General features: G+C 38.5%; 1 protein-coding gene across 1 annotated transcript; it reads left to right on the top strand.

Annotated features, from left to right (window-relative positions):
• The first annotated feature begins 60 nt into the window (after positions 1 to 60).
• On the top strand, positions 61 to 11,109 carry DCK (deoxycytidine kinase). Its single transcript, XM_035325307.1, has 7 exons — positions 61 to 243; positions 1,203 to 1,321; positions 2,987 to 3,180; positions 4,330 to 4,477; positions 5,969 to 6,084; positions 6,541 to 6,640; positions 9,753 to 11,109. The coding sequence occupies exons 1-7, from the start codon at positions 174 to 176 to the stop codon at positions 9,777 to 9,779; spliced, it is 774 nt and encodes a 257-aa protein (XP_035181198.1). The 5' UTR covers positions 61 to 173; the 3' UTR covers positions 9,780 to 11,109.
• The last annotated feature ends 2,248 nt before the right edge of the window (positions 11,110 to 13,357 follow it).

The following is a 13,357-nucleotide window of genomic DNA, read 5'->3' as shown; positions in this document are numbered from 1 at the left end:
TTCCCTGAGGCGTGGGCCGGCGCGCGCCAAATTCGAAAGGCGGGCGCGAGCGCGGCGGCGGAAGGGGCGACGGTTATTTCCGTTGCGGCCGTTGGCGGCTCGCGCGGTTGCTGTGTGCGCGCGGCTCCCTCACACAGCGCCTCCCCGCCCCCTCCACCCGGTGCCGTCCCCTCATGGCGACTCCCCCCAAGCGCGGGCGGCTGGAGGGCAGGGTGAAGAAGATCGCCGTGGAGGGCAACATCGGTGAGTCGGGGGGCTGAGGGGGGCGCCCCGCCGCCTCGGTTGGTGCCCGAGGACGGCTTTTCCCTCCGGTTCCGTCCCCAGAACCGGAGTCGCGGCGCGATAGCGAGCCGGGGGATAACGTGAAGAGAACGTCGGTGCTGGGGAAAGCTGCAGGGGTTTTGGGGGAAAAAGAAAGCTTCCCGGGATGGTTTTTAATTTGTTCGCCTTTCTAAGGATTTATTTTTAAAGGATTATTCTCTCTTGCCTTTTCTATAAAGATTTGTTCTTTCCTGACTGTAGCATAAGACACCTGTGTAAATGCAGACTGACAGGTTAAACTTGTAGTATTCGATACCTCCCTCAGTAAACGAGAGAAACCCGTTTAATTGTTGTGAAGAGCGGGAAGTTCCTTCATAATAAGATGCTCTTTTTTTTTTTTTTTTTTTTCCAAGAGGCTGAGCTCAAAATTGAGGGTAGGAGTTGTAAGGAGTAGGTACCAGTTTGCTAACTGGTGCCTACTCCTGCACTTGACAACCAGCTGCTTGGCATCTCTCAGGTTTAAGTACCCCTTTTAAAATCTGAGTGTTTTTTCATTTGGTGCTGGACTTGCATGCTGTATCTTTGAGAAAACACCCCTTCTGGTTCACGTTTCTTCCTTGCTATTCTTGTTTTTGCCTAAAATATAAACTGCAGCAACTTTGAGCCCAAGAGTGGACCACCAAGCAAATGTAACTTTCCAGATAATTGACAGGCTTGCTGTCGTTATTACTTCAATATGAGTGTTGTAAGGTTTTTAAAAACAAAAAATGGTGTTTTAGTTCCTTGATAATTTGTGGTGCACTATGGTCTCTGAATCATACCTGCATGAAGTCAAAATGGTGGGTGGGGGACACCCATTTATGATACTTGAAAATAGGTGTTCCCTTGTTAAAGAACAGTAGCATTTTTGACTACTATTCTTCCTCAATGCTTTTCTACAGCTGCAGGGAAATCAACATTTGTGAATATCCTCAAACAAGCTGATGAAGAATGGGAAGTTGTTCATGAGCCTGTAGCTAGATGGTGCAATGTTCAACAAAATTCGGAAGAGGATTGTGAGGTATGGTAAACAGAAATGAAACTTTATTTTTCTCAAAAACAGTTAAGTGCTCTTCTAAAATGAGAGGTAGTGGTCTTCTGAAAAAAAACACAGGTATGTTTAGAAAATATGTGTCATATATTTTTCACTGATTATCATCATAGAACAGTTTGGGTTAGAAGGGACCTTAAAAGCCATCAAATTCTGTTAGAATCCCTGCCATGGGCCGGGACACCCCCCACCTGACCAAGTTGTCCAAAACCCCATCCAGCCTGGCCTTGGGCAATTCCAGGGATGGAGCATCCACAGCTTCTCTGGGCAGTCTGCAGTGCCTCACCACCCTCAGAGTAAAGTACAGGATTTTTTCCTAATGTGTGATCTAAACCTACCCTCTTTTAGTTTAAAGCCTTTCCAAAGCAAGAAAACTCCTGAGTCAAGATGAAGATTTGTTAATAAGTAAAAGGAAGAGGGGGAAGATAACAAGTGATGTGAAGGCAATCACTGACATCCTCCCGGAAGCAGACCAATGCCCTGGAAGCCTCTGAGCACCACTATCCTGCAAATCAAACCCCTCCCCTCCTCCTCCTTCAGCTAATTGCTGAGCATGATGTCTTATGGCGTGGAATATCACTTTGGATAAAGTGGGAAGTGGAGAAAGCCTTTATGTTGTGCAAGCACTGTTCAATAATAGCCAGAACATTAGTCTGTTCTAGCCTCAAAAACATAATGCATCACACTGTGGGCTGTTCTGTAACAACTCCATTGTGGCTGGGTCCACCACACTTCCATGAAACTTCAAATCTTTCATAATCACTCCTTGAGGCTAGACTTAAAACTGGCACTTTTCTGCAGTAGCTTTGTCAGGTTTGAAAAAAGGTGACATATATAACTCCTAGAATTAGTCAGGAAGTACTTTAATATATATATATATACATATATATATATATAAAGATAAGACTACTGTGTGTTAAGCTGTTTGTTGTTTTGTTCTAGAATTTGAGTTGAGCTCAAACACCATGTCCAAATACTGAGATATTTCAAATGTCTAGAGATAATGTGGTGAAAAGATTGAGACAGAAGCAATCATATTTGATAGATTATGTTTTATGGAAAGCTGAGGCACGCAGCTTTGAGTTTTGATGGCTTTAGTGGCTGCCTCAAGGTGTATGAGCAACATTCTGTGGGCTAAGGGATATTTTTGGCCTGGAGCCTGTTCTGAAACGTCCAGGTATGATGACAACATCTTAAGGTGCTGTATCAGTAGCTGTTATAATTGTACTGTAATTACTGAACTGGAATGCACAGAAAAAAAAAAATAGCTCAACTTTATAATTAAACATAGGCTTATCAGAGTGAAAGGAGCATGGATTTTTTCACAATGTTGTTGACTTCTTGTACTGATAGAATGTTGTTCTTTCATTAAAGTTTGTAAATACTGATCAAAATGTTTTTTTTTATGTTCTTGAGCATTTTGACACTGTACAGTATTGAGTGCTAGAACAAGTAATGTTACTGCTACTTATGCTTTGTGTACAAATAGGGTTGCGAGGTAAATGATGCAATTATAAACCTGAAAGAAAAGCCGGATGGAGTTAGATGTAGTTTAATGTAGTAGAGCAATTCTGTTTTAACTTAATATTCTACCTTCCCAACTTTTAAAGGGTCACCATATTTATTTAAAAACAGGAGCTGACTGCGTCACAGAAGAGTGGTGGAAACGTGCTTCGGATGATGTATGATAAACCAGAGAGGTGGTCTTTCACTTTCCAGACGTACGCCTGCCTCAGCAGGATTCGGGCTCAGATCAAATCCCTTGAAGGCAAACTCAGAGAGGCAGAGAATCCTGTGGTCTTCTTCGAACGATCTGTCTACAGTGACAGGTATGTTGGATGTGAAGTCCTTTGAGTGAAAAGCAAAATCCTCCTAAATATAGCCCAGAAATAAATAACAGGTGGAGCAGGCCTGAGCTTTGTCACTTCCTTCATCTTAACTTTGCAGGTGAATCACAAGGCTAGTAATAAGAGGCTTGTTAGCATTCTCCCATTGGTGTTGACAATGAAATAATTTTACTGAGTTGAGGGTTTATACTTTTGTTGAATAACCTTGAAATCATAGCATTGAACCATTTAGATGGGAAAAGACCAGTAAGATCATTAAGTCCAGCCATTAGCCTACCATTGCCAAGTGGTAGTACTACCACTAGACCATGTCCCTAAGCACCATACCTACACATTTCTTGAAGACCTCCAGGAGTGGTGACTCAACCGCTTCCCTGGGCAGCCTGTTCCAATGCCTCACAACCCTTTCAGTGAAGACATTTTTCCTAATACCCAACGGAAACCTTCCCTGGTGCAACTTGAGGACATTTCTTCCTGTCCTTTCACTTCTTGCTTGGGAGAAGAGACTGACCCCCACCTCACTACAATCTCCTTTGAGGTACTAGTGGTTGTTGTAGAGAATTACAAGGTCGCCCCCAGCCTTGATAAACTATTTGTAGTTTCTTACTCTTCCTGGGTATTTTTTTATGCTTTGTGCATGCACATTTCCTTTTAAATAAATGGAGAGTAGGCAACAAGAAGAACAAAGAGCAGTTTGTTGCTTGCTCTTGTTTTCTTCTATGCCTCATGAAAGAGGTCTAGCTGTTCTATATTGCTATACCTCTCAGTGTGCCGTTGCAGAAGGTTAGATTTGATCACTGAATTCCATCACAGAATCCTTAATCCTGGTTTACTGTGTTCTAATAGATTGTAAATAAATTGCCACAGTGTTTCAGTGGCTTGTAAATTACTCCTGAACAGATACCTGAGCTGCAATTTTTACTGTTCCTTGTGGATGCTGCTATTGGTAACTGGAATAGACAAAGGTACAGAATGAGGAAACCAGCTGTTTATTTCCTGTCCAAAAATTCATGAAAGTTACACAGTTACTATGTTGCTTCTTTTCCTAGTTGCTGCCCAGTAGTTCAGGCAAAGAACTTGATAACTGTATACAAGCTTAGTTTTGTTTACAGAACTATTTTGTGTTCACAGATACATCTTTGCAGCTAATTTATATGAGTCTGATTGTATGAATGAAACAGAATGGACTATTTACCAAGACTGGCATGACTGGATGAATAATCAGTTCGGTCAAAGCCTAGCGCTGGATGGGATCATTTATCTCAGAGCCACTCCTGAGGTAAGGAGTAAAAAACTATGACAGCAGAGAAAATTAGTACCTGTTCTATTCCTTTCTGTTAAAATGTGATCTTTGTATGTATACCCACAGTATTTTTTTTTTCTGCTAAAAATGCAGGTTTTAACTACTATTCTAGGATTTTATGTTTGAAGAATAATGTACTTGTTAGCAGCTCTACTAAGGTCACAGTTCTGTGTCATTACATCTCACCATTTCTTTGTTTTACGGATAGTTTTGAATGTCTAAGACAAGGAAACAGTTGAAAAACTTGACTTGAAATGTAATCTTTTCAAAATATTGAGCTATCCTTAACCTCCACCATAAGAATCCTAATGATTAGAGTTCAGTTTAGATTGTAGTGTTCCCCCAGAGACTATAATACTTGAGTTATTACTAATACTGTCTATAGGTACTTAACATAAGAATGTTCTTTCAAATGTAGCCTGCGTATTTGTAAATAAAATGTGAAGCTAATGGTTTTCTAATTATAAAAGCAGGTTGTTTATGTGACGAGCAAACCAGAAAACACCATTGATAATAAAATAAGTGAAAAGTGCAAAATTAGCTATAGGATCTTTGCTGTGACAGAATAATTTATAGTTAATGCCTCAGAGGATATGGGGTGTATGTTTGTGAAGCCCTTTCACCTGGAGCAATGGAGCTAAGCCAGATGAATGCATTTGGTTGATGCAGTGCTTCAGCACGATGCTTTGATGTCTGGGTGTGCAATGTATTTTAAAAGAAGGTAACAACATAAAAACCACTCTTGAGTATGAAAGTTGCACAAGAGGATAAAAAATAAGAGTTTTAAAAGGCTCCAATTGTAGTAACTAACTGACTTGTAAGTCACTTCCATACTTTTCTACTTTGATCTTTTGTATTTGTGCTTAACAACTCAGTAATGTAATATGCCAGATAGAGTTTCTTTGAGGGCTTTTTTCCTAGGCTTACTGTCAAGGGATTTTTTTCCTCCTTTAGTTTGAGAATGTAACCTTAGAAAATTAAGCAGTTTTAAAGAAGTTTGATCATCTTATAATGCAGGTGTTGGATGTGTTCAGGACTGAAACGAAGTATGGCATTCAAAAACAGAGCTCTTTAGACCCAGAAATACATAAGGAGATTTTGAAATGCCAGTCTGTAATGTTGTAAGGGTGTTTTTATTCTCTTCCCATGCAATACACTGGTCCACTTGTTCTTTTAATAGAAAAGCTTATTTGAGACATTCTTTGTAGTGGAGAAACAATGCAATAAATTTCCTTGAGTCCTTCTTTGATTTTGAAGGTAGTTGGTAGGCTCCATCAGCTGGAAGTGGAGCAATGTTTCTGTGTTCCTAAGATAGGAAGCAAGTTGAACATTCATTTTTGACATATTTAGCACAGTAGAAAGGGTTATCGGGGAAAAAAGAAAAACAACACAAAACTCAGCAAACTATACTTCCTCTGTATGTCTGCAAAAAACCCTGCTCTTTTCTCCTTTCAATTTTGCATTTAGAAATGCTTAAATAGAATTTACTTGCGTGGAAGAGATGAAGAACAAGAAATTCCCATCGAATATCTGGAGAAGCTTCACTACAAACATGAAAGCTGGCTTCAGCATAGGACACTGCGGTAAGATCTGTTTGACAAATACTTTAGGATGGACAAGTGCTCTAAGGAGCTCTATAATGCTTTTTCTACCAGTGAAACTTCAGCTTTTCCTTTGATTTATCAAGTCAAACCCCAGGAATCTATCTATTTTTAGTGGTATTGACTTTATGATGTGTTAATTATTGCTAGGACATGCAATGTGCTTTCAATTCTTTTCACATAGAGATGGTTCAGCTGAACTCATTCTAACATATGGCTGAATTGATCGTTGGGTGCTGGGGGAGCAGTGTGTTCAAGGATCAATAATGTATCCTAGGAGCTACACTGTCAATGTAAGCTTTTTTGTTTATATTCAGAATTCATGGCTGCGATTTTAAACATGCAGCTCTTTTCCTGGGTTTCTTAATAACAAAAACCAACAGATACATGCTTTTTTTTGCAGCTACTAATATTTTCTTTGTTTTTACTCCAATACAGAACAGATTTTGAATATCTACAGGAAATACCTATCTTAACATTAGATGTTAATGAAGACTTCAAAGGCAAAAAGGACAGATATGATCACATGACTGAAAAGGTAAAAAAAAAAAAATCTTGTGAACAGAACAAACTGATTATTTAGATTAATTGACAACCTGTCAAAATGATTTCAGGATGATACTTGCATTAAAAAGTGTGCTGTTCTTTGAAGTCAGACTGATCTTCAAAATTGTGTCTCTTGATGTAACTTCTGACCTAAGTTTTTGATGTAAAAAAAAAAAAAGGAGTAAAAAAATAAAGGAAATTTTTCAGGCTTATTTGAGAGAACTTTGACAATTAGTTTTGTTTGCAAATGCTGACTTTAAACCCTCAAATGTTTAAAGGAACTGTTATGTGCTATGTCATGCTTATAATATCATGCAGCTGTCCTAAGAAATGTGATGGAAGTGGGAGAGGATGAGAAAGGCCAGCTGATGAGAGGGAGAGAGAGAGGCTACACAGGTCAGATGTTTGGATTAAAGTCTTCCCTGTAATATGTGTGAAAAAGTCTAACCTAGAGTGCTAGTCAGTGGAAGAACTTGGTTCCAGGTGCTGTGAAAACAGTACAAAACCATTAAAACAGACAACAGAAGTATGAGTTTACTGAACCTGCAGCTGAGTTTTGATGCAAAGCAGTGAGTCAATGGAAAAATATTTTAGGTTTTGTAGATTTTTCTAAAGAGTAAGGCTATCCTGTCTTCTGGTAAGTCTGCTACAATAAGGGACTATATAATGCAAATGCAAAGAGACTCTCTAAAAATAATACATTTACTTACGTAATCATCCTTCTAAAATATTTAAAGCATGGAGTTACATTCAGATACTGAACAGCCTTATAGCCTGCTGCAATACTGCTTAGTAGGGATCACGTTTGCTAAATTAGCAGTATCATTAAAGCTTTTCCTTTCAGTTGTATTTGATAGTGTTATTCAAAATCCTTCACAAAGCAGTGATCTTAACATTCAGGGAGTACTCTTCAGATATGGCTTCTTATTTTATTTGAGAAATACTGCAGAATCTAAATCAAAAGTACTCTTTTATTTGAAGGCATGGAAAAAAAAATACTGGTATGAAAGGAATTCAAATTTTGAGAAAATCTAAATCTTATCACCAACTGGTGTAACACACACAAATTTTAATAACTTAAGTGTCTGGTAGTTGAATCATGATGGGATTCAGCTGAGGACAACCTGATGTGTTTGAGTAGTTGCAATGAGTTCCAGGCCTTAGCGATGTTAAGTGCATGCTTTTCCTTTCTTTGGTAATTGCTTGTTTACCCTCAAGGAAAGTGGCTCTGTCCTTTGGAATCAGTTTAGCCACTGAGAAGTAGAACTGTTCACCTGATTAAAACCAACATTCATCACATGTGCTCTTATAAAGCTTGTCAGTTGATGGAAGGGCTGATCATCCTGGCTGTAGAGTTGATTTTCTTTCTGCCTGCACCAAAAGTGAAGACCAGGCTCAGGCAGCTAAGTAGGGATTTCAGTGGAGTTTTCTCCTGTGTAGCTGTGATGATACCTGCGAACACCGTAAGCCTTGCGTTGGCCTTATTTTTTTGGTATTTCCCAGGTGGTGAAACTGCTATGCTGTTCTTGAGGCTGGGTGCTTTGGCCTTTAATATGTGCTTATGGCTGGTGTCTGCAAAATCCACGCGTTTCCTACTCGCCTCTGTTGCACTGCTCACTTTCAAAGATTAGTCCTGGAACCAGTGCCTAAATCATTTTTATAAATTTCCTCATGCAGCATTATTGTTGCTACTTTCTAAAATGGAGGATAGCTGTCTTATGATTGCCATTACTCTGACTAGAAGGCTCAGTTCCCTTCACTACATGAAAGGATTTGACTTCTTTATTTCTGCTTCCCTGAGCCCTGAAATAGGAAAGGAATGGCCACGATTTGAGAATGTGATCCAAGATCTGTTTCCATTTCACATCAGGAATTTAGACAAAACATTTACAGATGTGCCCCATGTATGAGAGCTTCTGCCAATGGAATAAATCAGCGTTCTCTAGTGAATTGTGTGTACTTTTCTATGCAGTAGTCTAGCTTGAGTGGAAGGAGAGGAAAACTCTCCTAGTTTTGATTGTATCACAGTGTAGTTGCTAGGATGAACTGGAATCCTTTGAAAGAGAGGAGTTTTGTCCCTAGACACTGGATTCCTCGGGTCCTGTAATGATTAGGTTTTAAATGTTTTAAAGAAGGTTGCCTGGGCCTCACTGCCACCTCCTTGTACCTCTGTGCTTTAAAGGAATTTCCTCTTGGGGAGAGGGAGTGGTGGGGCCACAACAAAAAGGCTGCGTACCTGTGATAAGAGCATTCTCAGCATGTTGTCTTCCTGCAGCCTTTGATAGTGACCTGAATTGAGGATGTTGTCTAAAGGGATTGCACCTTAAAGCATGGTGCTACTCTACTGCTTGGCATGCTGCCTCTTTTGGAGTAATTTCTCGTGCAATTATTTGAAGGGTTATTTGAAGAATTTTGAAGAATTATTTGAAGTGCTGTACTGGGTCTTAGTGCTCTAAGTAGAACGTGTACACCTCTGGGTTCTAGGTACCGTTCTGTAGGTCAGAACTTCAGTATTAATTTTTAGGTAGCATTTGATCCATTCTTCAACCTCAGGACATGGAGTTTAACAGTACCTGGAATATTTATGGCATTGTCCTACAGCATCAGATCTTTTTGAAGGACTGTGGTTTTGCTAGGTGTTGTTTTATTATTTATTTGCCATCCTCAAATTATGAGGAACCCATTAAATGGGTTAAAAGATCATTGGGCTCTTCGTTGACATAAAACATGAACAGTGTTGTGGTAGTGGGTGTGACCTGATGTTTTCCAAATGACAGATTTTTTTGGGGTGGTCATTATCTTCCTTGTGGTTAGGTTAGACCTGCTTTTAAAGGAATTCATTCGTGATGTAGGGTTGTAGTTTAGGAGCGTGGGAGGAACAAGCGTCATTCCAATGCATCGCTCTTCACACCTGCTAAATTACAGGCACTGTGGCTGGAAAAAAGTTCTTAGTGGACAAGAAATGGCACGGACAATTCCAAGTTTATTTTTCTCAGTTCCTATGTCCTGTAGTATGGCATAAGCAATGGAGAGGTAAATGTAGTTGCTGTGTATTTCTGTTGATAAATTCTTTTTTGGTTGACAGTATGTGTTTCTTTTTGCAGGTGAAGGAATTTTTGAGCACATTATAATCCTCTTTGAAGCACAGACGGAGCCAAACTGTTCCAAACATCTGTGTGATCAAAGTCTGAAGTACATTTTCTGCTTTTATAGAAGGCCTCTGGAGAGGCAGGACTCAACCCTGTTGATTTAATTGTGAGGAACAAACAAACTGTGAATAGAGAAATTATTAAATGAATCGCTAGGTCTGTTGAGGATTATACGAAGTAATACGGACAAATTCTGAAGATATTAGAATCCTGCGAGTTCCTGAATATTCTGCCTGTTTCTGATCAGATGAATAACTTCTTCTGGAGTATTTTATAGCATTTTTTAATTTATTTTATGACCAATAGCGATTTGATTTTCAAGGAAGTAGTGTTTTTTTTTTTTTTTTAGCTCTCTCATGAAGTTTTCTAGTGGAGTTGACTTGTTATTGGTGTCTTACTGGTCTGAGGAAGAAAACATAAACACTTATGCTGGTGAGGAAATTTTAATATATCCAGGAGTTTATATTTACAAGTTATACAAAAAATCATCTGACAGTTTTGATAGGTGAAGTTGTTTTCAGAATACACTGAATTGAAACAAATCCAGATGTCGCAAACTCTGGAGAATACCGTCTTAGTTTTTTAACCTGTTTTTATTGTGCACTGCAAGATAGAACATTAAGAGGCTTTCATTTCTCTAGCATGTGTTGTGTTGGTTTGCTTGTTTTTTACTCTGAACTCTCCGTAATACGGAGGTGGTTTTGGATGTTTTTAAGTCCTTTTTTTTCCTGTAGAGAAGCGTGTTTGTTTGGTAGGTACTGTAAAGGGAAGAAGAAAATCTTGCAAATGAGGTTCAGCTCTAAATGACATGTTTCTAAATGTTTACTTAGCTATGTTTGGGATGTCAGAGGCAGCTTCCTGCTTTTGTTAGAGCTTCTTCATTTAACTGAGCCTTCTGGGTGTTCATATGTAATACTGCAATATTTGGAGTAGGCTGTCCTTAACCATCATCTTGTAGCAAGAGGGGAGAACTCTGTGGAGTAGCTGCTGTTTTAGTGCATTTCATTCCGTTATCGGAGCCACTTTTGTTTCAGGTGCAGAAAATATAAACTCTACAGGGTGCATGTCTTTACGTACTGTTTTATGTGCTGTTTTGTTCAGCTTTAAGCACTTCCGAATGATTGCTCAGCTTTAAGCACTTCCGAATGATTGCACAGTTGGCTTTTGAATGCAAAAATTTCTTTGTATTTTATTGTCTACTATGGTGCCTGTGTAACTTGCTAATTTGAGATGAAATTTCCTCATTTGTCATTGGAATTGTGCTGGTGTTCTCTAGCATTGACTGAAAAATAAAAATGGTTGGAAAGACTTCTTTGATGCTTAGTATTGTTAGCTCCCTTGTCTTGTAAGACAAATAATGTAGGTTGTTGGTTTGTAATATTGGTACAACAGATGAATTCATGATGATGTATCCTTGGAATGTGTGGAGTATGTGTTAACTAATATTTCTGATGCACTGAGATGTGTCAGATGTCACTAGCTTCAGTTTTTTTCATATATGGGTATTGCCTTTATGGTATAGAGACAAATATAAAATATATCTGTAACTTCTTGATCAGTAGGAGTGTTTTGTGTAATACTTGTGTTACAGTGGAATATAGCAGTTTTATGCTAGAACTACTTGTTTTGGACTTCCAGGTTGCCTAGGAAAAGGAAGGATTAATTAAGATCTTAGCTCCAGAAATGAAGTGAGTGAGGTGGATGAAGGTTCAGTTCAGATTTACTTGAAACATAGCAGAACCTTTAGAGCATTCTTGGCAACAGTCAGAACAGTAACAACTTATTTTGAGTGACTGTGCAATTATTCCTACTGTTTCAGCTGTCAAAATTATGGATTTAATTACAGGAATTGGAATGACAGTGCTCATTTCAAGCAGTAAACAAGTCTGTGTTCTTATAAAGACTTCTTTTCAAACCCATCACAGAACACACACACATTCTGTGGCAGATTATCTCCATCCTGTTCCAGAAAGCTTTACATAATCTCTGCCAAGTTTGGGTTTGAGAAAGCAAAGTCCTGACCAATTACTAGAATGTTTTTAATTGCTGTAAACAACAACAAAAAACACAACAACAACAAAACAAGGAAATTTTTCAGGGCTTTGACACTAGCTGTGTTGAAGTGCAAGAAGCTTTTTGTATGTAGGACAGATGCAGGATGAACAGAAGTGGCAATGTCCTTATCCTGTTCTGTCTCTGTCTCTGCTTAAACCTCACAGCTCTACCAGTATCTCAGGCTTTCAAATTTATCCATGTTCTTTTCTTTCTTTAAATCTATTACCAGCCTACCACACACAACAGCATTGTTTTTTTTTTTTTTTTTTTTTTTTTTGGTCTGTTAGAGATATGGAGTGTTTCTGAACTGATACTTAACGTTTGGTGATGTTTTTTCAGTCTCTGGATGCTGCGTCCTTTCTTTTCCCTTGGGTAAGAGACACCTTGATGGAACTGGCTAGAAACGCTTGCTTGTTTTAATCAAGTGTCATCGTGGTTGGGGAAAAAAAAAATTGGTATGCAGGTTCTCTTATGTTTTGTCTGATTAGAATACAGGTTAAAATATTGATTGGTAGCATTATAATTGCTGTGTAAGTACATGTATGAGTAATGGACATAGTATTGCCTCATTTTATTCTTAGTCCTTGTAATTGTTTTTTGTGTAGTAGATTTGAACTTGATATGAACATTGCTTAGAAAAGCAATCAGTTTTATAGGTAGATCTTTATTTTTTATATTTACATGCCAGTTAACTGTTTCTACTGTTTTTCATTATTTACGCAGATATCATAATGGAATTGTATATAAAATGTGGTTAGTATAGAGATGATTATATTCTTTTTCCAGCAATTAAAGACACCAGAAACCTACTTGTGAACTAGAAATGACACAGGAGAACTTTCCTATAAGCTAATAAGCAAAGAAGAATATAGTAACAAATAAGTCATACCTTAGTAGGGAAAAGTGCATTTGCTATTTCCAGGTTGTTTCAGCAAACCTAGGTATAGAAACTCCAAGGCTGCTTTTAGACTCACTGCATGATCTAGAGAAAATCACTCTACCTCAATTTTTTCATCTTTACAATATTGGTATCTCCCTATCTCTTCAGAAGACAGGGAGGATTAGTTAATATTGATGTGCTGCTTTGTAGGTCTAAAGTGCTCTATTAAATAATTAAGAAAGGAGGTGGACCTAGTTTTAGAATTTTTCAGTGGGATGTTTTGCCTTCGTAAAAGGGGTCAGTAGAAATTATTTGTTTTGAATCATATTAAAAGCCATTGTCACTTGTGTTGAAATTGGTTCACTAAAAAAAATACAGCCACTGAAAACTGGCACCCTTTGCAAGGAAAAGAAGCTGTTACTACAAATACAATCTTGAAATAAAAACAGCTGGCAAAAATCTGTACTGTAGTCCCTGTAGCTAGTGGTAGCGGTGAAGCCATTGTGCAGTTATGTGCAGAATTTGCCACATGAGGTCATTGTATCCTCAGTTCTCCTGCTGAGCTGGCTACAAGTAGAGCATTAGCGTTTTAACTTTGAATGGTTCTGGAAAAGTTCAAGAAGGA

This window comes from Oxyura jamaicensis, chromosome 4, assembly GCF_011077185.1.
Source record: "Oxyura jamaicensis isolate SHBP4307 breed ruddy duck chromosome 4, BPBGC_Ojam_1.0, whole genome shotgun sequence".
NCBI lineage: Eukaryota > Metazoa > Chordata > Aves > Anseriformes > Anatidae > Oxyura > Oxyura jamaicensis.
The sequence above is the reverse complement of the archived record's forward strand: the minus strand, read 5'-3'. Positions and strand labels throughout refer to the sequence as shown.

What these genes read in the sequence shown, in the direction of transcription:
- DCK (XM_035325307.1), top strand. Translation starts at nt 174, where the DNA reads ATGGCGACTCCCCCCAAGCGCGGGCGGCTGGAGGGCAGGGTGAAGAAG. An exon ending in CGATCTGTCTACAGTGACAG is followed by an intron (nt 3,181 to 4,329) that starts GTATGTTGGATG and finishes TTGTGTTCACAG; the next exon opens with ATACATCTTTGCAGCTAATT. An exon ending in ATGATCACATGACTGAAAAG is followed by an intron (nt 6,641 to 9,752) that starts GTAAAAAAAAAA and finishes TTCTTTTTGCAG; the next exon opens with GTGAAGGAATTTTTGAGCAC.